Below are 24027 nucleotides of genomic sequence, written 5' to 3'. Positions count from 1 at the left end.
CAGTACTAATACACAATGATAAATATATCACAGTACTAACACACTAATAAATATATCGCAGTACTAATACACAATGATAAATATATCACAGTACTAACACACTAATAAATATATCACAGTACTAACACACAATGATAAATATATCACAGTACTAATACACAATGATAAATATATCACAGTACTAACACATAATGACAAAATATTCCACAGCGTCAATAAACAAATACGAAATATACAAACACAATTTACATGTATATCACAGTGTCAACACATACAGACCAACCGGCACGTCAGCAATGGCAAAATATATCACAGCGTGTAACCAAATACATACATCATAGAAAAGTTTATACGAAGTTTAAAAATTAAAATGAAGCATATTTTTTTCCGAACAGCCCACACGAGCCAGTGAATAGATGCCAACTATTGGTGATCAGTCTCGTGTAGACTGGTAGATTAGACTCTATTGTACATTTGTATGTATTACCTAGGATGTATACGGCAGGGATGGCAGCCATCTTGATTCTGAGGTCTATTGTGCTACTCAACTTTATTCTACCAATATATGATGCAGGTGAGTCTTAACGAATAATTACTTTTCATAAGACCAACAAAAGATATATACTGTATACCGCCCACACAAATATTCACCCTCTGTCGATAAAACCCATGTTCGCCCAGTGTTAATTTCGCCCTTCACATGTAATTACAATGTATTTTATGTCGGTTACTAATATTTCATGTCATGATAAATTCGCCCCCTTTGGAGAGGGCGAAAAGGGTGAAATTTAAACTGCGGTGAACATTTGCCGATACACAGTATATCATTACTTCGGTAATTTCTCTTCCGTCCCCAGTAAAGAAACATATGTATATATATATTACCAAGCAACATTTGGGACTTCTATGTTCTCCCCGTTATTCCGGTGTGGGATGGGTGTATTCTTCTAGAGGGTGTAGAACTGGGTCATAACGACAACAACAGGCTGTTTTCTGTTTTTCACTGGGGTTAAAGTCCTCGCATAAGTCAGGGTCTTATAAAGACGGTGCTTTGGGAGATATCGCCGGAAAGAGAGTAGAAGGTAGAGAAAGAGCGTGCAGGTTGTAACACTTCGGCTCTTTCTTTCGTTCGTTGCAGCTTCCTTTTACAAACATTTTACTCATTACGAAACTAAGTCATAATTCAAGAAAACTCGAATCTTTTCTATTTTCAGCTGTTGCAAATGCAGATTGCCCGGAGTTAATAAACCTCACTAAGAAGTCATTGATTGTTACAAAACATAACGCGTTTGCGATGGACGCTGACGTCGATGACCGATCCAACGGCACGGTGGTCAAGCTGACATGTAACGATTTTGTTACCTTGATCCTTAATGACACGGGGACCATTCGTTGTATAGGCGGAAAATGGGATCCCCCTCAACCCCACTGTATCCGTAAGTATTGCGTGCTAGTGTTATTTACCAAACAGTCAAACTTTAAAAGGGTGTTTTTCTTAACACAGGTTCAGATTAAAATGAAATGACTATTTAGGGCGCACGAGCAAGTCTCACATGACAAATGAACAGGTCTGATTGTTTTCTGGTCAATGTTGATTTCAAATTTTCAACCAACACCAGAGCAGGTTTGACTATATATTTTTGTTTTTTAGTTAATATTATTATCAAATTTTCAACCAACACGTATCAGCAGGGTTGACTGTGGATTGTGTTTTAGTTTACCTTGATTTCAAATGTTCAACTAGCACATGTACGGCAATGTTAGTATTAACGTGTGGTCAATTGTTCGAGGCCACGCTGACCGAGTGGTTAAGGTGCTGACCGTCTACGATCACTAGTCTGGACCACTGAGTCGCGGGTTCGATGCCTAGGTTGGGTAGTCGCCAGATACTGGCCGTATATTAGTGGTTCTTCTCCTGTCACTGCGGTTTTCTTCCACCACCAAAACCTGGCACGTCCTTAAATGACTAAAGTCGTTCATAGGACGTAAAACACAAAACGAACATAATAAAACAAACAGTCAAATGTTCAGGGGAGCCATCTTTATCCTTATCACGAATTGTGATGTAATGTGTAAACTTCACGTATTACATGATAACCTATTGATAGTCCTATAACAGTGCGTCATTCTGTATTGTTGCTAACACATCCTATGCGTATAAATAACATAAACATAAATTACTACATTGCATGTCATTGTAAAGGTTTGGTTTGGTTTAGTATTGTTTAACGTCTTATCAACAGCTATGGTCATTTAAGGACGGCCTCCCCTGTGTGCAAGATGCATGCGTGTAGTGTATGAGTGTGTATTTTGGGAGGCTGTGATGTTCGTGTTTGTCTCCTTGTGATAGCGCGGAACTGATGCCGACTTTATAGTGCTACCTCACTGAAATATACTGCCGAAGACACCCAGCTGGACATCCCACTCGGTCACATTATACTGACAACGGGCGAACCAGTTATCCCACTCCTAAATTGTTGAGCGTTAAGCAGGAGTAGAAACTACCAATTTTACAGACTCTGGTATGTCTCGGCCAGGGGACAGAACCCAAAGCCTCCTCACAGGGGCGAACGCTCAACTAAAGGCCAAAAGTGAGGCATTGTCAAGGGAGACATTACGAAGAACAAATGTGTTTAGAAAGAAGAGAAGAGATAAGGTCCCAAATTTAGTCGCCTCTTACGATCATGCAATCGGGCAGCAGGTGCAATTCCTACGCCCTACCTGCAGGGACGTTTGAATATATTTGGTTTGCGATACTCGTGATCTTGAAAATCCGAACGACCTCTTCTGAATTATCCATTAGACAACAAATGCCATCGTGGCGAGTTTATACTTTATTTATGGCATAAACCTCTAGTTTCTTCATTACAATGCCAGAAACTCCCTTCTGCATGAAGATAGACGTACTAGAACGTGGAATAACACAAGACAATGTAAATTAACACTTAACACTTAACACACACATCTACTATATATCTACTTTATATTGGGTGTACCTTGTGACACAATCCGCTAATAATTTTTATCTGCTCTCTTACTTACAAAGGCAATACAAATGGGAGGTAAAAATTGCTATTTTGAAATTAACATAACACACATGTATTGTTGAAAATACATCGATCTACGTAAGGGCCCCACGCACGAGGAATCAACGCGATCTTTCGTCAGATGGAGAGTTTAGGCTCGGGTTTAATATTAGAAAATATGTTTTTGATAAAAAATCAAATTGATCTATTAATAATAAGCAAATGTCAAAATTAATTTCCGAGTATTAGAAATTCGTTGTGCGATATCGAAAATAAGCTTCTAATATTAGAAAAGAAAACGAATTATGTTTATATTAAAAACACGGTAGGTTTTTTATAGTAAAACGTTCTGATTGATATATAAAATATTTTAGAATATCATTTCAAATTTTCACAAATTATCTACTGATATTAACAAATTAATTTCTAATAATAATAAATATTTTTTAAACATTAAAGATAGGGACTTTTATCTCTATTTTGTTTTACTGTCTGTAAACACGTGAAACCGGTTTGTACACAAGTAATATTGTTGACGCGACTTTTGTGTTGTTTTCTACTTCCTTGTTATTGTTTACATAGGTAATACTTGCGGCACTTCAAAATGCGTAATCAATATTTCAGCCAAACCACACATGATTTCCCATAACGTTGAGGTTTATGGAACGCCATAAACATACTTTATAAAATAATATAATGATGAAATCGAATAGTATAATGATGACATCATATAATATAATGATAAAATCAAATCACATAATGATGAAATCAAATAACAGAATGATGATATCAAATAATATAATGATAAAATCAAATAACATAATGATGAAATCTAATAAAATAATGATAAGATCGAATAATATAATGATAAAATCAAATCATATATTGATACAATCATATAATATAATGAAAATATCAACTCATATAGTATTTTTATGTCATATGTAACAGCTATGGCGTTCCATATTGAGGTTGGTGCAGGTGAATACACCAACATTACACGGAACATAAACGTATACTGTCTGCGACTTCAGACAAATACTATACATATAACTCTGATAACCCTGCTACTCTGGTCCTCATATTCAACGAAGAATTTCATCGAAACTCTTTTTAAGGATTGCATTTTGTTGTGTCGAGGATTAAGGGATATACACCTCGGTGAGTCACGAGATAAAGTTAATTAATAAAGCAATTCATGTTAATTTTTCTCAAGAACCATCGAGATTAACCCTAGAAACATCAATACAACGGGATTCAATACCTATATTTACATATAGTGCAGTTAAAGTTTAAAAAAGATATCCATGGTGTTGTACGATCGGAACACTACTTTATGGAAAAATAACGTCTTGTCAACAGCCAAGGTCATATATGCGGTATAATACCGTACTTGCCTCCTTGCAATAGTGCGGATCTGATACAGACTTTAGAGTGCTTCCCCACTGATACCGACTTTAGAGTGCTTCCCCACTGATACAGACTTTAGAGTGCTGCCCCACTGATACCGACTTTAGAGTGCTGCCCCACTGATACAGACTTTAGAGTGCTGCCCGACTGATACAGACTTTAGAGTGCTGCCCCACTGATACAGACTTTAGAGTGCTGCCCCACTGATACAGACTTTAGAGTGCTGCCCCACTGATACAGACTTTAGAGTGCTGCCCCACTGATACAGACTTTAGAGTGCTGCCCCACTGATACAGACTTTAGAGTGCTGCCCCACTGATACAGACTTTAGAGTGCTGCCCCACTGATACAGACTTTAGAGTGCTGCCCCACTGATACAGACTTTAGAGTGCTGCCCCACTGATACAGACTTTAGAGTGCTGCCCCACTGATACAGACTTTAGAGTGCTGCCCCACTGATACAGACTTTAGAGTGCTGCCCCACTGATACAGACTTTAGAGTGCTGCCCCACTGATACAGACTTTAGAGTGCTGCCCCACTGATACAGACTTTAGAGTGCTGCCCCACTGATACAGACTTTAGAGTGCTGCCCCACTGATACAGACTTTAGAGTGCTGCCCCACTGATACAGACTTTAGAGTGCTGCCCCACTGATACAGACTTTAGAGTGCTGCCCCACTGATACAGACTTTAGAGTGCTGCCCCACTGATACAGACTTTAGAGTGCTGCCCCACTGATACAGACTTTAGAGTGCTGCCCCACTGATACAGACTTTAGAGTGCTGCCCCACTGATACAGACTTTAGAGTGCTGCCCCACTGATACAGACTTTAGAGTGCTGCCCCACTGATACAGACTTTAGAGTGCTGCCCCACTGATACAGACTTTAGAGTGCTGCCCCACTGATACAGACTTTAGAGTGCTGCCCCACTGATACAGACTTTAGAGTGCTGCCCCACTGATACAGACTTTAGAGTGCTGCCCCACTGATACAGACTTTAGAGTGCTGCCCCACTGATACAGACTTTAGAGTGCTGCCCAACTGATACAGACTTTAGAGTGCTGCCCCACTGATACAGACTTTAGAGTGCTGCCCCACTGATACAGACTTTAGAGTGCTGCCCCACTGATACAGACTTTAGAGTGCTGCCCCACTGATACAGACTTTAGAGTGCTGCCCCACTGATACAGACTTTAGAGTGCTGCCCCACTGATACAGACTTTAGAGTGCTGCCCCACTGATACAGACTTTAGAGTGCTGCCCCACTGATACAGACTTTAGAGTGCTGCCCCACTGATACAGACTTTAGAGTGCTGCCCCACTGATACAGACTTTAGAGTGCTGCTCCACTGATACAGACTTTAGAGTGCTGCCCCACTGATACAGACTTTAGAGTGCTGCCCCACTGATACAGACTTTAGAGTGCTGCCCCACTGATACAGACTTTAGAGTGCTGCCCCACTGATACAGACTTTAGAGTGCTGCCCCACTGATACAGACTTTAGAGTGCTGCCCCACTGATACAGACTTTAGAGTGCTGCCCCACTGATACAGACTTTAGAGTGCTGCCCCACTGATACAGACTTTAGAGTGCTGCCCCACTGATACAGACTTTAGAGTGCTGCTCCACTGATACAGACTTTAGAGTGCTGCCCCACTGATACAGACTTTAGAGTGCTGCCCCACTGATACAGACTTTAGAGTGCTGCCCCACTGATACAGACTTTAGAGTGCTGCCCCACTGATACAGACTTTAGAGTGCTGCCCCACTGATACAGACTTTAGAGTGCTGCCCCACTGATACAGACTTTAGAGTGCTGCCCCACTGATACAGACTTTAGAGTGCTGCCCCACTGATACAGACTTTAGAGTGCTGCCCCACTGATACAGACTTTAGAGTGCTGCCCCACTGATACAGACTTTAGAGTGCTGCCCCACTGATACAGACTTTAGAGTGCTGCCCCACTGATACAGACTTTAGAGTGCTGCCCCACTGATACAGACTTTAGAGTGCTGCCCCACTGATACAGACTTTAGAGTGCTGCCCCACTGATACAGACTTTAGAGTGCTGCCCCACTGATACAGACTTTAGAGTGCTGCCCCACTGATACAGACTTTAGAGTGCTGCCCCACTGATACAGACTTTAGAGTGCTGCCCCACTGATACAGACTTTAGAGTGCTGCCCCACTGATACAGACTTTAGAGTGCTGCCCCACTGATACCGACTTTAGAGTGCTGCCCCACTGATACAGACTTTAGAGTGCTGCCCCACTGATACAGGCTTTAGAGTGCTGCCCCACTGATACAGACCTTAGAGTGCTGCCCCACTGATACAGACTTTAGAGTGCTTCCCCACTGATACAGACTTCAGAGTGCTTCCCCACTGATACAGACTTTAGAGTGCTGCCCCACTGATACCGACTTTAGAGTGCTGCCCAACTGAAATGCCATGCCTTATTCCAAGCACAGCGTTCCGCCTGGTCTCATTATACTAACAATGAGTGGACCAGTTGTTGCCATTACCCTTTATCGTTCGGGAATCACTCTTGTGTTTCAATTTATCGGTTCGATAATTGGACAACTACCGATGTGACCCTGCAAAACAGAAATTCCGGTAACGGCAGGGGGTTACACACTTTCTTTTATAGTCACAGTGTGGACTAGATAGTCCTACCTTGTACGGCCTGATAATGACCGACAGATTATAGTAAGGTTAATAATGTTGGCAGTAAATAATAAACATGGCTTCATAACTACATTAAGATTTAACAGATGTCCACTTAAACTATCCATATCACTTAAGTTAGATTCAATGTGTAGGTATTGAAATATTTACATATCCACTGCAAGAATGTAAATTAATCACACAACTGACCCAATCACTATGTTATACGTCCATGTCACAAATATGGTAATACACACATGTAATAAAACGTTAAGATGCTGCTATTAATCAAAATTGTGAATTGTATATTCACTGATAGTGTGTTTGACTGTTGAATGAATTATTTCTTTCTTCATTAGTACTTCCATTGCAGTTAAGACACTTTGTTATTTATAAAAACAATCCGGAACTACTTTGCGCTGCGCATAACGACAATACTTCGATTTTGACATTTAAAGAGTCAGCTGATGACACATAAGTATGTTAAAGCTATTTTTAACAATTCAAAAAATGAATGTTATGTGATAGATATAATCCTACAATCGTGTCATTATGAATTGATTTAACTCGTTCAATAATTTGATATGACACTCGCCTCAGGTGAGTTATTGAGGGAGTTAAATGCATTCAATATAACATGGACACGATGCAAGTTCCTCTATATATGTAACGTCATTGAACAGTTTTTTTCAACGTTTATACCAGTATGAACGTTGAAAAAATGTGTGCGTCTGCCTGTCTGTCGTTTTTGATATTTTTTCATGGTCATACACTGTGAAATGCAGATGTGCAAAATGGGTTAATTTGTTCAAAGGTCACTATTATTCTAAATATACCTAATCGCGGAATCTTATCTTTTTGACATAGTGTCAAAAATGTTTAAAAGAAGAAGCTAAATAAAAATAAAATAAAATAAACAACAATATAAACTGACTCGTTGACCATTTAAATGACCTTTAACATTTCGGGATCGTCGTTGCTCTAGTTGTATGCTAATCCTAAGATTTGTACATCCTGAACACATGACCTGTAGCCAGTTTGTTATTGTGTTTCCTTTGGTAAGTTTCTGTTACATCCAACCTGCATATAGAAATAAAACACAAACAAAACAATCATGATTATATACTATACTGTCAATTTATTTTTCTCAACAACATGTTTACTAGGGTTTAAAAACTGCAACTTGTACACGAAACATAGAGTGATACGTGATATCAACAAGAGTTAATGTTGAGCTAATAAAGCTGATATTTGAAAAATAAATCATCCGATAATATAATCGTTTGAGGCGACCATTCCAGTACTGAATTAAAATAAACTAAAACCTGACTGCCGTTTCATTCTTTCAGCGAGGCCACCGCCTCCCGTACCAAACAACCCGCATCTGGACACTATAATTGGTGGACTCATTTCCGGCTGTATTTTCGTCCTTATCCTGGTGTCCATACCAGAAATGGTCAAGCGAGGAAGGGCATGGCGATTGTAATGTATAGTTTTGACCTTAATTATATTTCAGCTTGGCATATGTAACGGAAAGTATTTTGTAGACGTAATAACACAATTTACACCGAAGACAAAGTTTCTCAAATACGTTTGTAAGATGGGTTAAAAGTTCTGGTAACAACTAAGGTCCTAGGAGAATGTGTGTCTATGAAGGCACAAAGGAAAAAAAGGGAGGGAAGTAAGACAATACAAGCAACATACCAAAAGTGTTGCAATGGTTGAAATAGATTTATTTGGCTTTCCTCGATGTCCCATAAGGAGCAGACACGGAAGAAACATCCGAATCTGTTATATATTCCCCAAGCCTGCAGTTTTTTTTTATCAAGACAAAGTCTAGATCATTAGTTCACATTTGTACGTAGTTCAGACCAAGTCGACTTAATTTATATGACAGTTATATAGTGACATACTTCTTAAATTCGCTATCCCAAGATGTCCTTGTACACCAAATCTGGTTACTCCAGGTGAAATAGTATAGAAGATATGCCCCGGACAAACCTTTTTCAAAGTAAAGGTCAAAGGTCAAGTCATAGGTCACAGTGACTTAATGCCTGCACTCTGCACTCCGCCATCCCAAAATCTTCTTGTACACCAAATATGGTTACTCCAGGTGAAAAAGTATAGAACTTATGCATCGGACAAACTTCTTGGATGGAAGGACGGACGGACAGACGGAGTGCAAACCTATAGTCCCCCCGGGAACCGGTGAGGGACTAATTAACTAAGTAATTCAAATTCTTTTAAACAGGAGCAAATTACAAGAAGCTGCCAAACTTCTCGAAGAAGAAAATCAGAAAAGGTGAGTTTGATTTAAACCTAATAAAAAATATCAATCATCATGATATTTTTTGTAATACTATATCTGAATTAACTTCCCGTCAATGTCTTGTCAATAATGATATTGTACCAACGGGATACACTGTACTGATAAAACAAATTCCATGATAGAGTGTTTGGTTAGTGCTATTTTTGATAGCACATATATGTTTATTTTACCAGGTTCTTTAAAGTATGGACATGCGGAAGAAACACAAAACAATTTATCAAGGCAAATGGACTGACGTCACTGATGCGTGCAGGTTTGAACTGTTCAATCTCTGGCTACAGTAAAGTAGCAAAAATCCATAGCGTAATGTTTTTGTCTTGTTTTTGTTTTATGTTCCTCGTAAACAGGACCATATTAACGAATCATTAGGGCCAGTTCAGTTTCGAACTTAATGTTAAACTAACATTGAAAACATTATTTTATGAATTTATGATTTAAAAGAAACGACAAAACCCTTACTCACAACGTTCAACTGTACATTTAAGTGAATGTTCCTAACATTCTACGCATTACTTAAAGCATCGCGGACATTCAAGAAACCATCTATAGCCCGCATCGTTCTCGAGGAGGACGGAACGGAAGTCGATACTGATGACATCCTCGACGTATGTGCAGATCTGACATTAATGGCTTTAGCTGAAGGAGAACTTTGGTGGGACCGCAATATCAACAGTGATGATGGTCGTTTGGACGACAAACGGTATCTATTACGGATGTTACACTTACTTTTGTATTGTCCTACAGGTTTTTTGTTTAGTTTGTGAGTTGTAAGGAACAGACTATATAATGTACTACCACATCAATAGAGATCGCAATATCAACAGTATTGATGGGCGTTTAGACGAACAACAACATCCATCATTACTAATGCTACTTCTAAATTCCCCTATTAACCAAAACACGTTTTAGTTCGTTTATATGGGCTCTGTTCCCAGGCCGGAACATACCAATGTCCTTGAAATTGTAGTTGTTATTTCCTGCTTAACGTTCAGCATTTAGGGTAATTGCAACAGCTGGTTCACCCGTTGTCAGTATATTGCGACCGGGCGGAATGCTGTTCTGGGTGCCTTCGGCATGGTTTAACAGTGAGATAGCACTATAAAGTCGGCATCAGATCCGCGCAAACACAAGGAGGCAATCACTCCAACATACCTTGTTTCCTTCATACACACACGCAAGCACGCATACACTACACACACGGAGGCACGTCTTTAAATCACATAAGCTGTTAATAGAACGATACACAAAATAAAAACCAAACCAAGTATTAATGAATGTTAAGGGTTCAGAATAATGCCACAATATGAGTGCTGTTTTGCGTTCGCGAAGGCCAGAAAAACTATGGCAAGGTATGTGGCAAGGTATGTCGCCACATGTAGGGAACGTTAACCATTCCTGATCACCTGGTTTCATCTCCGGTGTTTACGGGGTTTTGTGATGTGGGTACCTTTGTCTCGATGTTTTCTCAGCTCCTGATGTTACCTGGTTATGTCGAGTTATAATCTCGAGTTGCCCCGTTTGTTAACGCTGTGGTATGTGTTTGTTGACAGCAAAGGAAGAGTAGGACCTAAGGTTTGGGTAGGTAAGGTTTTATACAACACTACTGTTAAGTTTAGTATTTCCAGTCTAAAGCTGAATTTGTCGAGATTAAGAACGTGTTATATATCTGAGGATAGTGTTATCAATACTTAGTTAGAACGAACAGCCACAAATCAGTCTTGCTTAGTGAAAAGTTAATGTACCACAGATTACAGCAATGTTGTACACATGGTATTATTGATGAATTGTAACTCTTTTAGTAATGGCGTTTTTGTACGTTTTTTTATCACACAAGACCCGCAGCAGTAAAGAACTTAAATAATTTCACACTGTAAAAATGGGATTTGTTTAATATTTAGATAAATTGATTTCAAAACAAGAAAAAACAACATACATTATTAATATGAATCACGCTTCTTTTAAAAAATATGAATTTATTTAAAATATGTTTTTTGTTGCTCTATGTTGACAGTTTGACGTTCGATGTTTGTAACCAAGATAGGACTAAGAGAAAGCTGATTCTGGCCACCGATCTGCGTGACCTTTACAGACAAGGTATAACGCATTCGTGCTATGACAAGCCTTGTTTCATAGGTTAAATATGTAATATGCACTAACACATGTATATTTAGAAAACTTCGGTATCTTTTTATTATACAATTATGTCGATGTAATGTTTATTTAATCTACGTTTGTGACCATTCAGTGTATATCTATATCTAGTGTACATCTATATCTGTGTGGCGAGTATACATTATGTATATGCAGTGTTCGTCTATATTTATGTTGAAACATTTATTCAGGGATTGAACGGCGTTTTTTAAGGGCTTCATGCAATATGGATGTAACCGATTTGCGTTCATACCGGCATGAACATTTAAAAAACGCCGTCCAATCCATATATTCACATTTTTACTATAGAACAATTGTTTAGTTGTATTTCATTGTTCTTAAATATTTAATTTATTAACTGCGTTTTGTATATGCGTTGTCTTTTAAAACGACATTGACGGAACAGCCATATTTAAATAAAATTGGCGTCAATAATAAACGTTGTCATTTGAACGTTTGACGGAAACACATTTTCCGAGTTATCCAAAGCGAAGCGACAAGACTCTCATTGAGTAAGGTTAAAATACGACGTCGTAAGTAAACCACCTGTAACGTCCGAGAGATTTTGCTTTCATACTAAAATGGTAAGCATTTCTGCTGGTAATGTTCATACAGTGGGTTGCAGCGCAAATGTAAATAAATCTTTGTATTTAAATTTATATCTATGCAGTGTACATTTATATCGATGTTGAGTCATTTATCGATGTAGTGTACATTTATGTCTATAAAATAGACCCTTTTTATGTAGTGTACATTAACGTCTGTGAAGTGTACATTTTTATCTACGTAGTGTACATTTATATCTATGTTGTATACATTTATATGTATGCAGTGTATATGATGTAGTGTATATTTATGTCTTTGTGGTGTTTATTTATATCTATGTAGCGTATATTTATTTCGTTGTAGTGTACAACAAGAGGCCCAGAGGGCCTGTATCGCTCACCTGTTTCTTTTGTTACATGAAACTGACATATAGGTAACTTCAGACCAAATTTGGTAACTAGAACACAAGTCATTTTAACATCTCTTAAACGCTTCTCAGTCTCAGACTCCGGCTGGCACTTAAAGTTGACATTTGACCTCGTTACTGTAATAAAGAAAGAGATTCGCACTGCTGGTCTACATAACATACCTAAGTATCATGATTGTAAACCAAATGCTTCTTAGGCTATCGTCGTTTGAAGGTTTTAACACATTTGACCCACACCGCTTCAAAAAAGATGCCACGCGACTATATGCTGCCGGTGTAGACGAACAGTTAGTAGTCGAGAAAACCGGACAAAGACCACCATCCATTAAGTCCTATAAGCGCAAAAATGAGGTTTAGCTTGAGCATGTTAGCTCTATAAGTTATCCCTTCAAAAGGGTTAAAAGTATGTGTAAAGGAAAATATTGTCGAGGGTTGATACTGGGTGTGATATGGAAAAAGGCGTGTTTTATTCTGTTTATTACATACTTACAAATAAAAACTACTATCTTATGATTTATTTTAATTTTTGAAATATTGAAAAACGATTTGTTTTCCAAATGGGGTGTGATATGGGGTTTGCGGGCTGATATGGGTTTTGGGGTGTGATACGGCGGGGGGTGATACGGGGTTTGGGGGGTGATACGGCAAGGGCTGATATGGGTTAGAGCAATTGTGTCGTATCGCATATACAAAAAACCCGTAATATAGTTATTAGCTTCCCTTGCTTATTATGTTAGAATATACCTTTTACCTGCAATAAAGTTATCAGCTCAATATTTCCGTATTTTCTGTGCTTTTTACTTAGCTGGTACCAATATTGTTGCACCTGTACTATGACGGAGGGTTAGAAGAGGTTTTATCTCTTGTTATTTTATACATGTATCTGACTGTCCAATTGTAAGGTCTTATATACACCAGCTACAGGTAAAGTCTTCAAAACCCTCGGTCAAAGTAAAAAGTCATCAATGAATGACATCATAGCTATGTTTTAAGCCAATATCGTGTACAATTATATATTTGTAGTGTACGTTTATTTTTGTGCAAAATACGTCTACTGTTTAACATTATGTTCGTTGTGTAGAAACATTCGTGGTTGCTATTGAACCATGAAAATAAATATAAACGAAATTTGATGATATATGTGTTTTCTGTTTGTAATATAGGATATCCACGAAAGTTTGTACCACGAAACGATCTAAATGGCTTCAAACCATGTACCCAAAAACATTTCGTGTTATACAGTATGTGTAGGTAGAACATATTTGTATCTATTTATTGTATATTTATGTTTATGCTTTGGTGTGATGTACACCTTTCCCAGATGACAACTACAACACTAAAAGCCGGTATGTTACACACAATTTAAAAATGTATCATTTCAAACCTTTAAATTCAGTTGAAGCATTGTATTGTTTGTAGGTCAACTGGTGTTTGGTTATCTGCCCTCACGCGCCTGTTCAGAGTCGGACGGAACACTTATTGACCAACACGTATTGTTTGCATTTGTCGAGAGTACAATAATGCTTCTAGAACAAGGTGGTACTTGGTCTTCCCCGTCAAGTCCGTCCAACCCTTCTTCAGTGTATACCTTGCCCAGCATCGACAGGAGCAGTGTACGTAATAGCGTCAGTGACAGCATGTAAGTTGTTGTTTTCACGTTTGGTTTGGTTTGGTTTAGTATTGTTTAACGTCCTATCAACAGCTATGGTCATTTAAGGACGGCCTCACCTGTGTGCAAGATGCATGCGTGTAGTGTATGCGTGTGTGTTTTGGGAGGCTGCGATATGTTCGTGTTTGTCTCCTTGTGATAGCGCAGAACTGATGCCGACTTTATAGTGCTACCTCACTGAAACATACTGCCGAAGACACCCCACCCGGTCACATTATACTGACAACGGGTGAACCAGTGGTCCACTCCTAAATTGCTGAGCGTCAAGCAGGAGTAGAAACTACCAATTTTACAGACTCTTGTATGTCTCGGCCAGGGGCCAGAATTCAAAGCCTTCATCACAGGGGCGAACGCTCAACTAAAGGCCAAAAGTGAGGCATTGTCAAGGGAGACAATAGGAAGAAAAAAAATGTTTAGAAAGATGAGAAAAAGATAAGAATCCAAATTTAGTCGCCTCTTACGATCATACACCGGGGGCAGCAGGTACAATTCTTACGCCCTACCTGCAGGGACGAACGATAAAGGTGTGTTGCTTCAGCAATACTTTCACATGATCTTTTATCTTATAAACGATAATCGTTAGTGTTTCGTATATTTTGACATGAGCGTTCCGTCGAATTAAAAAATTGTTTAATAATTATATAGGTTCCGTTAAATTATAACATTGTTTATTATTTATATTTGTTCCGTCGAATTAATACATTGTTTTATTACTTGTATATGTTCCATCAATTTACACTTTGTTTAATATTTATACTGAAATAACCGTTATCACTTACAGGATGTTCAAGGTTTGGTCAAGTGATCATATGCTGAAACTGGTAGTATTTGCAAGGAATCTTGCCGACCTTCATATCAAAGGTTAGTGATACTGCTGTTTCTGGTAAAGATCTCACTGCCTGGTTTCTGGTAATAGGTAATTTAGATGAGCACGCTGCAGTTGAGGGTCTTGTTGTGTGTGTTTTCCGCTAAGGTGTGTGTGTGTGTGTGTGTGTGTGTGTGTGTGTGTGGAAACAATGCTCTGCTGCCTCCTTTCTTAAATTCTGGATTTACAATTACCCAATGTGCAAAAAGTAGCTTACAAATACGCGCTAAAAATATGTTTCTTATTGTTTCAGCGGCCAAGTCTCACGGACTCCCGAATCCTATCGAGATTTCAGAGCTATCTTCCGGTGACGTCATCACATCTGATACACACCTGACGTCTCTTGCCAACGAGGTCTTGATAATAAAATCCTCAAAGTATGCTAGTGACAATAACTACCAATACATTGAAAAAGGATCTGAGAGTGATTTCATGAGTCTAACATCTCAGAACGAGTTTCCATCGGGAGGGCGACATGATGACTACGCAAAAGTGCAGAAGAACTGGTCTGGCAAAGAACGTCCGCAGAACAGCACACATATATCGAAGGAACATGTTCCATCTAACTCTGTGCCACGAAATGAACAACATCGTCTAGGATCTTCATCTCGTGAAAACGGACATGTACCTAATGGATTTCCACAGCGTGAAATTGGACATACTTCAAACGATAGGTTAAACAGCTTGAACGAAGGCAATCGCTACGACCCGTTGCCGTCAAGAGCGACTATGTTTACATTCGATAAACCCAGCCAAAATAATTTCAGGAACAGTTTCATAGATATGACAGAGCAAGATCCACGATCAACACACAAAAATAATTTCGGATATCTGCGCGATATGTCGGATGAATCAAATAGAAAACCTAGCGTTCATGAAATGAGTCAACTAAAATCCAACCCAGTATACACGCCCCAGCATCATAGCCACTCTCGGCCTATGGTCATTACGGGTGGAGCTAAGCAGACAGAATACAGCGACGTCCTCTTTTGATTGAACGTTTTGTGGATTTAGGAAAGTTTGGTACAAGTAACCAATTTAGTGAGTGAGTTGGAAACTACATCAATCAAATTTGGCGAAGAGTAATTAATTACACCATGGTCGACATTTATCAATCATGCTACTGCTTAGTAATAAAGTCTGTTTCAAGCCTAAAACAATCGTCGAAAATACATTATACTTACCCGAGACTTGTAGCTATCACCGGAACGTTCCTGTTGTTAGTCCTACCCAGTTGAAGCTAGTATCACGATTCCATAGTTTCTGTGTATAACGCAATACTATTGATTCCTGATAGCGGAGTGCACAATACTTTTTCGTTATCTAAACATTTATTACTGATAAAATTGATGTCGCCGATATCGTATAATGATGCATATTAATATGGAAGTAATGCGGGATCCGCTTAAATCATATACACGGCCAAAAAGTAAAGGGTTAACATGGAAAACGCTATTTGTCTTCTATTTGCTTTATATTTATTCCAAATGTTCGACAAAACTTAATGTTTCAGACATTTATCGACGGAACAAGAAATATGTTGGTTACAATTTCGGTTGTTACTAGGTTTAACCTCCTATCAATAGCTAAGGTCATAAAAGGACGTTTTCCACGTGCGCCGTGCATGTGTGCCGGAAGCAGGGTATGTACTAGAAAATAGGGCTTGAAAACAGAATCAGTATTTTAGCTAGAGAACGGTTTAATCCATGAATACTGCCCATATATGTCAAGCATAATATTTATACTTCATACTCAAGTTCATTGCTGTCTTGGAGGAGAATGGATAAGTTTTATATATTACAATGCATTATGTTATACGTGTGTATAAATAATATACTTTTCAATGCGAGTCGTTTGATTACTATTTTGTTATATATCTGCTGAACTTATTTTACAACAATTATGAAAAAAGTCATGTTAACTTATGTTTAATCAATCTTGTTGGCCCGGATGTTAGCGCAGAGGGTCTTTTTGCAGAGGAAACCGGAGTAATCCGAAAAAAACACACGTGGTGTGACAGGTGACCCATACCTTTTCACATTAGGTAACAAAACCCCGGCCGTTTTGGTGAAAGGCGAATGTGCTATCAACTGCGCCAACATATAAGATTATGTTATTAATTGTTAATTTTGTTAGAAAAGAAGAAAAGAATAAAGTTGATCTCAATGATGGATTATTTTCATGAAATAGCTTTTTGATATTCAAAGTATAGTCTTTATCAGCAAGCGAGTTCCTGTAAAGCATTCTTATAGTTTAAAACTGAAGACAGTTGGTGATTTGAAAAAAGATTGAAGACACGATATGATCAGCATAGCGCTTTTGATATTAATGTGTTGTTCAAAAATCATTTTCATTCCCCCATCAAATATAGTTGAAGGCTGTCGGGGCGGGGTCAGCCTCTTTACGATGTAGTGTCCTCTTGCAAGAGGGCTCGCATTCCTACATGAACATGTTCATTCGTTTGTTACCTCTGCCTTTCTTTGATTTCATTGATTTTTATATTTTTTATCGACTATTTATTGGCCCGAATTACTTCGTAGATGGGCCGTTAGGCATGCAATAATAATGATTACCTTTTAAGCGGTGTTTTTTCTTTTGCGTCCCGATTTCGAATTCTACTACAATGTCAACACAAATACTGTGTTATAGGTCAAAAACATTCCTGATTGAAAACCTAGTTTTCATTTAGTGTATATAAGTGTCCTATGCGTATTCGTACAACTTTTACTGGTTACATTGTGTGCTTTTCATTGGTTCGAAAGTAATGTCATTACTTTTTCAGTGTCTTCGTTACTCCGTGTATAGCCTCATGTCCTTGTGTACGGACGACGTGCTACCTTTTTCTATGTCATTTTTTAAGTAATGAATAAAGGTTACCCATTATTGAGACTTTCTAGGCTGCGTTATCGTTTTGTATTGTTAATTTTTACTATGATATAACATATCAATAAACAGGAAGGTAGACTGCCGACCAAAATATTTGAAACATTAATCTCCCCTTACCGAGCTTTACCTCTGTATTATCACAACTAAATTGGCATCACCTATTTCGAGCGTCACCAAATTAGTTAATTCTATAGAACACAGATAAACGCACTAAAGGAACGCTTGTTTAAGCATCATCAATATGAATGTCAACTGCAAATGAAACAAGAGGCCCATGGGCCTAAACGGTCACCTGATTTGTGTAAAAACTGATGTTATCGATGTTGCCAAATGAAAAAGAAATCATTTTGTAACAAAGGTAACTTGAACTACATGTAATGCAAAAGTAGTGTGAAAGATCTGGGTAGTATATGTACTATGTACAAATAGTGGTTCTGTGAGTCAGCTGACAGGACATGGCCCTTTAGCTCAGTGGTAGAGCGTTGGCCTCCGTAACCTGGGGTCGTGGGTTCGATCCCAGCTGGGGCACCTCATCTTTCCAATTCTTTCTTTCCTATTACAGTAGAACGTTCTTTGGTTTATTTGAGTAACGTTACTGGCTAAAAAGGAAACAGTTGTCCTATCAAATATCTTAATATATTGATTCAACAATGAAGAGTTTTTGTGTAATGTAACTTGCCATGTGGAAGCTTTGCATGTTTTTATACTGAACATAAATTACATACAACTAAATGGTGAAATACAACAAAATTGTGAGTTGACTACATCATCTACATGTAACACCAGTTGATATGATGAGAAAGTTCCAAGATGGCCAAAACCCAAACTGTCATAGAATCAAACTGTCATAGTATCAAACTGTCATTTCGAAGTTATAATGTCTATCAAGTTTCAAAGATTTCCAATTGGAAATGAACTAAACATTCCCCAAAAGTATCATTTTTCTATATAACTATAGTAAACTTTACCCCATCTCCAGGGGATAAAGTGCTTTAAGATCCTTCTATCTATGTAGATTATTTGTTTCTAGCATATCTTGGTCTGGATAAGATTTTATAATTTAAGCTAATTTGACCCCTTTTAGCCCCGCCCCTCAGCCCTTGGGGGCGGGCCCGGGCCCCAACTGTCAAAGTATCAAACAATCGTTTCATAGTTATAATGTCTGTCAAGTTCGAATAAATTACAATTGAAAATGAACCAAACATACCCAAAAGTATCATTTTCCTTTATAAAGTATAGTAAACATCGCCCCCTCCCCAGGGACAAACATGGCGTATGAGGGTCACGGAATGCACAATTTTGATAAGTATTGTTTCTAACCTATCTCAGTGGTGAGAAGATGACTGTTAAAATTTCTGGCTATATGACGCCATTTGGGCGCCGCTCCATGGGATAAGACAGGGTAAAAAACGCCAAAGTATCAAACTGTCATCTCATATTTAGTTTTAGTAAGCAGTTCTGTATATGGCAGAGACGGATAACGAACGGACAAACGAACCACAGAGAGCTTAGATACGTTTGACAGACATATGACATGTTGTGCATATTCAAGGAAATAATATTTCTGCAATTAATACAAGTTTACGCCAGGACTAAGTTCAGCTCAAGGACGAGGTGAAAGGATCGACCGCCAACGTGGCTATCCAGGTTAAAAAGTTGATTGTTGAACATTCTTACAAGTGGAAGTTTGAGGGTACTAAGGTCCAGCACGGGTTCAACTCTGATTTGTCGGAGATTGGACAATCTAGTCGGGCGCACGAGAACGGAAAGTTTGATAACACAAGAGAGTTAGTGGCGAGTATACCAAAAAGGAACAAACACATAAGATACCTGACTCAAGTGAAGGAGGCTTTCGGTTTTATTTTGCTTAATGCTCTTCTAACAGCTAAGGTCATGAAATGACGTGCCTCCGTGTATTATGTATGCGTGCATGTGTTAATGGGGTATGTTGGCGTATTTGCCTCCTTGTGATAGCGCGGATCGGATGTCATCTCACTGAAACGCTATGCTGAAGGCACCCAACACATCATTCCGCCCGGTCACATTATACTGACAACGGGTGAACCAGTTGTTGCTATCATCCTTAATGCTGAATTTAGGCATGGACTAGCAACTACCATTTTTGAAGACTTTGATATGTCCTGGCCTTGGGACAGAAGCAATTGCCTTCCTCGCATTGGCCAACGCTCAACATTAAAGCCAAAAGAGTTGTTACCCTCGGTTATATAATATGATATATATATATATATATATGGTGTGTGTATATATATACAACGAGTGCTGTCAACTGTGTGTATACACGTGTGTTGTCCCGTCTCGTAAACAGTGTATGTGACGTCATTAGTTCGGAATGCATGTACCTGTGTTGTTATGTTCTGTTTCAACATTCTGACTGAATTGTACTTACGACGTAGACCTTGGACCTGCCCATTGCACGAATAAAGCACCCTATATTCCCGCCACTATATCCTGGCTACTGGGTAGATACTTACTGCCCAGTGGTCATTCTTACAATCCGACTCGAGAGAGACGGATCAGATTACTGATAGAGCCGAGCCATTGATTATATAGAGGGCGTACAGATACATTGCCGCCAGCATGTATCAGCAGGCTAGGGACAGCATACCCGGTATGTATAACCGTATTATATAATAACTATCGTGTGGTTATAACATTTAGTTATTAGAATTACTATATTTACAGCGGTCTCTATTCAGAGGTCCGGTACCTCGGTCGGCGCGGAAGTTGTGTAGTATTTATTGTATGTATATGAGAGAGTGAATGTATTTATTGTATTGTCCTGTATTGTAGGTTTCTCGGAGATTATAAAGAAAAGAGATATACTTGAAACAACTTGTCCGAGTTATTGTATAACACTTAGCAACCGGTGACAAATACCGAGCAACCGGTGACAGAGTATTGCCTAGCAAGGCGCTAGAAAGTAAAAGGTACTTAGCAGGCAAGATGATATTTGGTCGCTACGTTAAAATGTTGTTGAAATATGATATTGAGGCATTGTCGATTTATTTCACTAGTTCATCTGAAACTGGAATTGACGACGATCTGTTCAACATATATATCTTTTGATAACATGGTTACAAAACGTGATCAAATAGACTATAAATGCCATGATCCATGACTAACTAAGCCCAGGAAAATGTGTAAATATTAATAATTATGTAACGTTATCAGCCACATACTCGTGTCGCTTACATAAAATTGATTATAAAGTTTGAAGTAAATTCAACATAGTGAAAATGTCATGCACTTATATATATAATCTTTTCATATCAATTGAATATATGACATCGATTCATTAATCTCGTGCCTCGTATAACGAAAACGTAAGTATCCAGATTTTGATTTCCCCCCCTTTGTGACTATCCGTCTGCTTCGTGGCGTTATCATCTTGCGCACGCACTGTTAAATCCATATTTGAAAACAGCGAAATTGCGTCAAACATTGAGACGGGATATTTACCAGCTAAACTCAGAAGACTGTTACTTTTGAAAGGTGCAACTTGAACTGACCAAATTCTGATTGAACGACCGTATTGATTTGAGCAATAACCAGCCAACGGACCGAAGTTGCATGGCGTGTTCGATCTGCTTACAGAATGCATATGATACAGATAGCAGTGCTCCAGATAGGATGAGTGGTTGCGTGTTTCACGCATAAATTCGGACAGAAAAGTCAACGAATTGCAATTGATTGCGTGAAAATAACACCCTATAAGAACGTTTCACGCACCATATGTGTCCACCGAGCTTTAAATACGGATAATCACTCCAGTGCCGGTTCGAAGTTTAACCCTTAGCGTAATACGCTTGTATCACTTGCAAATAAGTATACTTTCCAAGCGCTTTAAAGATATCCATTCGCAATCCACTGAGTTCTTGGTCACTTTTGATAGAAAGTCCCACATTCTTCTGAATAATTGTTCAACATGGCGAAGCAAACGTCGCTCTTTGGATTTTCTAGTGGTTTTTTTCCCCCCGGCCAAATTATGAAAACTTCAGAAAATCGCCAATGCTGTTGCTTTAAAGAGTAAGAGACATCACATGTATATTTCAAAGGGAAAGATGAACGAATGGTCGAAAACATTTGAATGGCTAAAAACCGGAAATAGAAAGCGGAAATTTAAACGTAATAGTACTTAGGTGTGTACGCTGTCTGTCAGGGAAAAAAAGACAATACATTCACTAAGGCTTGTACGAACATACAGAAAAGTGCTTTGTTCCGTCACGAAATGTCGATCGATCATTGCTCGGCATTAAAAGTCGAGGAGAGGAAACAAACCCTTCCTTGGGGATTTAAAGAGGAAACTGACCAAGATACTCCTATTAGTAGTGGTGAGCAGATCGTGTTCCGAGCTGTTTATTTTGCAGCCAAAGAAAATGTACCATCTGACAAAATGAATTCTTTGCTTGAACTTGACAAATCTAAGCTGGGTCACTGTGAGTGACATGCAAGAAACAAACGCATCGTTCTTACAAAGGGAACCGGTCGAAAACATAAAAAAGTTTTTCTCCGCCATAGTGGACGAGAGAACAGATTTGGGTAATTTTTATTTCAGTTTGTCAATGGTTTATGTCTAAGTTTTGCAACTTGTTTGTATGGAGGATATCTAAATAATTTATATATAATAACTCTTAAAACAAAAGTATTACTGATTACATATCAAATCAGAGATATATTACTGTATATATATATATTACTGCATAATAAAAAAAACCCACAGATGTCAAGTCCCTAGGCCGGTCACCACTCTTGAAGTTCTTCGGGAGACTGTTTAATTTTAAACAAATAACCAGCACAACAATTAATTGGTTAAACACATGTCTAGTATTACAAAGCTTCTGTCTTTTTTTTCTTTCATTCTTTTCTTTTCAGGAGTTGAAAAAAAGTTGTCAATCTGTAATCGATACTTGGAATCAGGAGCTTTCAACACCGAGTTCCTTGGAAATGTTTCGCTTATTGACGGAAAAGCACACAAACCTTGGCATTGCTGTGTGTAAGCTTATGTGTCTTTGGAGTGATGGTGCCCCGGTAATGATGGGAAGGAAGACCGGTGTTTGAGTTCAACTGGTAGCAAAATGTAGCACGTACATGATCCATACACACTGCATCGCCCATCGACTTGCTCTTGCCTGTAGTGATGCCATGAAGAACAAAAAAAAACAGAATTTATTCTGGTTTTTTAATTCGTCTGCAGTAAGAACAGTCAAACTTTGTCAAATCCAAGATGTGCTCAAAGACCCTAAATTAAAAGTCAAGGGACCAAATAGTGTCCGCTGGTTGTCGCTCTGTGCTGCAGTCTCCACAGTGTATCTGTGTTACCCTTCGATACTCACAACCTTTTCATCTGTTGGCTCAATGTGCTATCGCAGAGTCTCATGCAAAGTATTTGATAGAAGCAAAGGTTGTATTGCTCACTGCAACAATGCTTGACGTTCATAACATTATCAACAAATTGAGTAAGTAATAACAACAAGAGGACCAAGGGCCTTAGCGGTCACCTGAGTTATATCATAGGTAGCTTTATTTTATTGTTTAGATGTGATGTGGAAATCAGCATGTAAACTAAGTGAAATACAATACTTGTCATGTCATGAAAGGATAAGAATTTTATAATATTGGTACATTTTCCCTTTGGGGCCCCGCCCTAGCCCCTGGGGATGGGGCAGGAATCCCAATTTTCAATGTAATACCTCATTCACCAAAGATGATTCTGAATAAGATTGAGTTATTTTCTGCTGAAAATAAATAAAATATAACCAAAAGTGTTATTTCCCAATATAAACTATAGTAAACTTTACCTTCATCCTAACGGGGAATGGATGGATCGGGGGGCCTGAAATTGACAATTTCAATAAAACGCCTGATGAGCACTGAAATTGACTGTAGTAACTCTGAGTCTGGAGAAGAAGATTTTTGAAATATCGGTTAATTTCCCCTTTGGGGCCTGGGCGGCCCTGGCCCCAAGAGTTGGGGTAGGAATCTCAATTTTACAATTTGAAACCATCTTCCTCCAAGGATGATTCTCACC

General features: G+C 38.6%; 1 protein-coding gene across 1 annotated transcript in view; it reads left to right on the top strand.

Annotated features, from left to right (window-relative positions):
• LOC110462036 overlaps window positions 1-18057 on the top strand; it is a 22447-nt gene extending 4390 nt beyond the window's left edge. Inside the window, exons 2-11 of the mRNA XM_021515812.1 lie at window positions 492-574; window positions 1215-1436; window positions 8455-8587; window positions 9357-9407; window positions 9608-9687; window positions 9954-10134; window positions 11446-11528; window positions 13978-14197; window positions 15009-15088; window positions 15346-18057. Of these exons, the coding sequence (XP_021371487.1) occupies window positions 493-574; window positions 1215-1436; window positions 8455-8587; window positions 9357-9407; window positions 9608-9687; window positions 9954-10134; window positions 11446-11528; window positions 13978-14197; window positions 15009-15088; window positions 15346-16085 (1872 nt within the window). The 5' untranslated portion in view covers window position 492 and the 3' untranslated portion in view covers window positions 16086-18057. The remainder of the gene's footprint in view (window positions 1-491; window positions 575-1214; window positions 1437-8454; window positions 8588-9356; window positions 9408-9607; window positions 9688-9953; window positions 10135-11445; window positions 11529-13977; window positions 14198-15008; window positions 15089-15345) is intronic.
• The last annotated feature ends 5970 nt before the right edge of the window (window positions 18058-24027 follow it).

This window comes from Mizuhopecten yessoensis, unplaced genomic scaffold, assembly GCF_002113885.1.
Source record: "Mizuhopecten yessoensis strain PY_sf001 unplaced genomic scaffold, ASM211388v2 scaffold10733, whole genome shotgun sequence".
Classification (NCBI taxonomy): domain Eukaryota; kingdom Metazoa; phylum Mollusca; class Bivalvia; order Pectinida; family Pectinidae; genus Mizuhopecten; species Mizuhopecten yessoensis.
The sequence above is the reverse complement of the archived record's forward strand: the minus strand, read 5'-3'. Positions and strand labels throughout refer to the sequence as shown.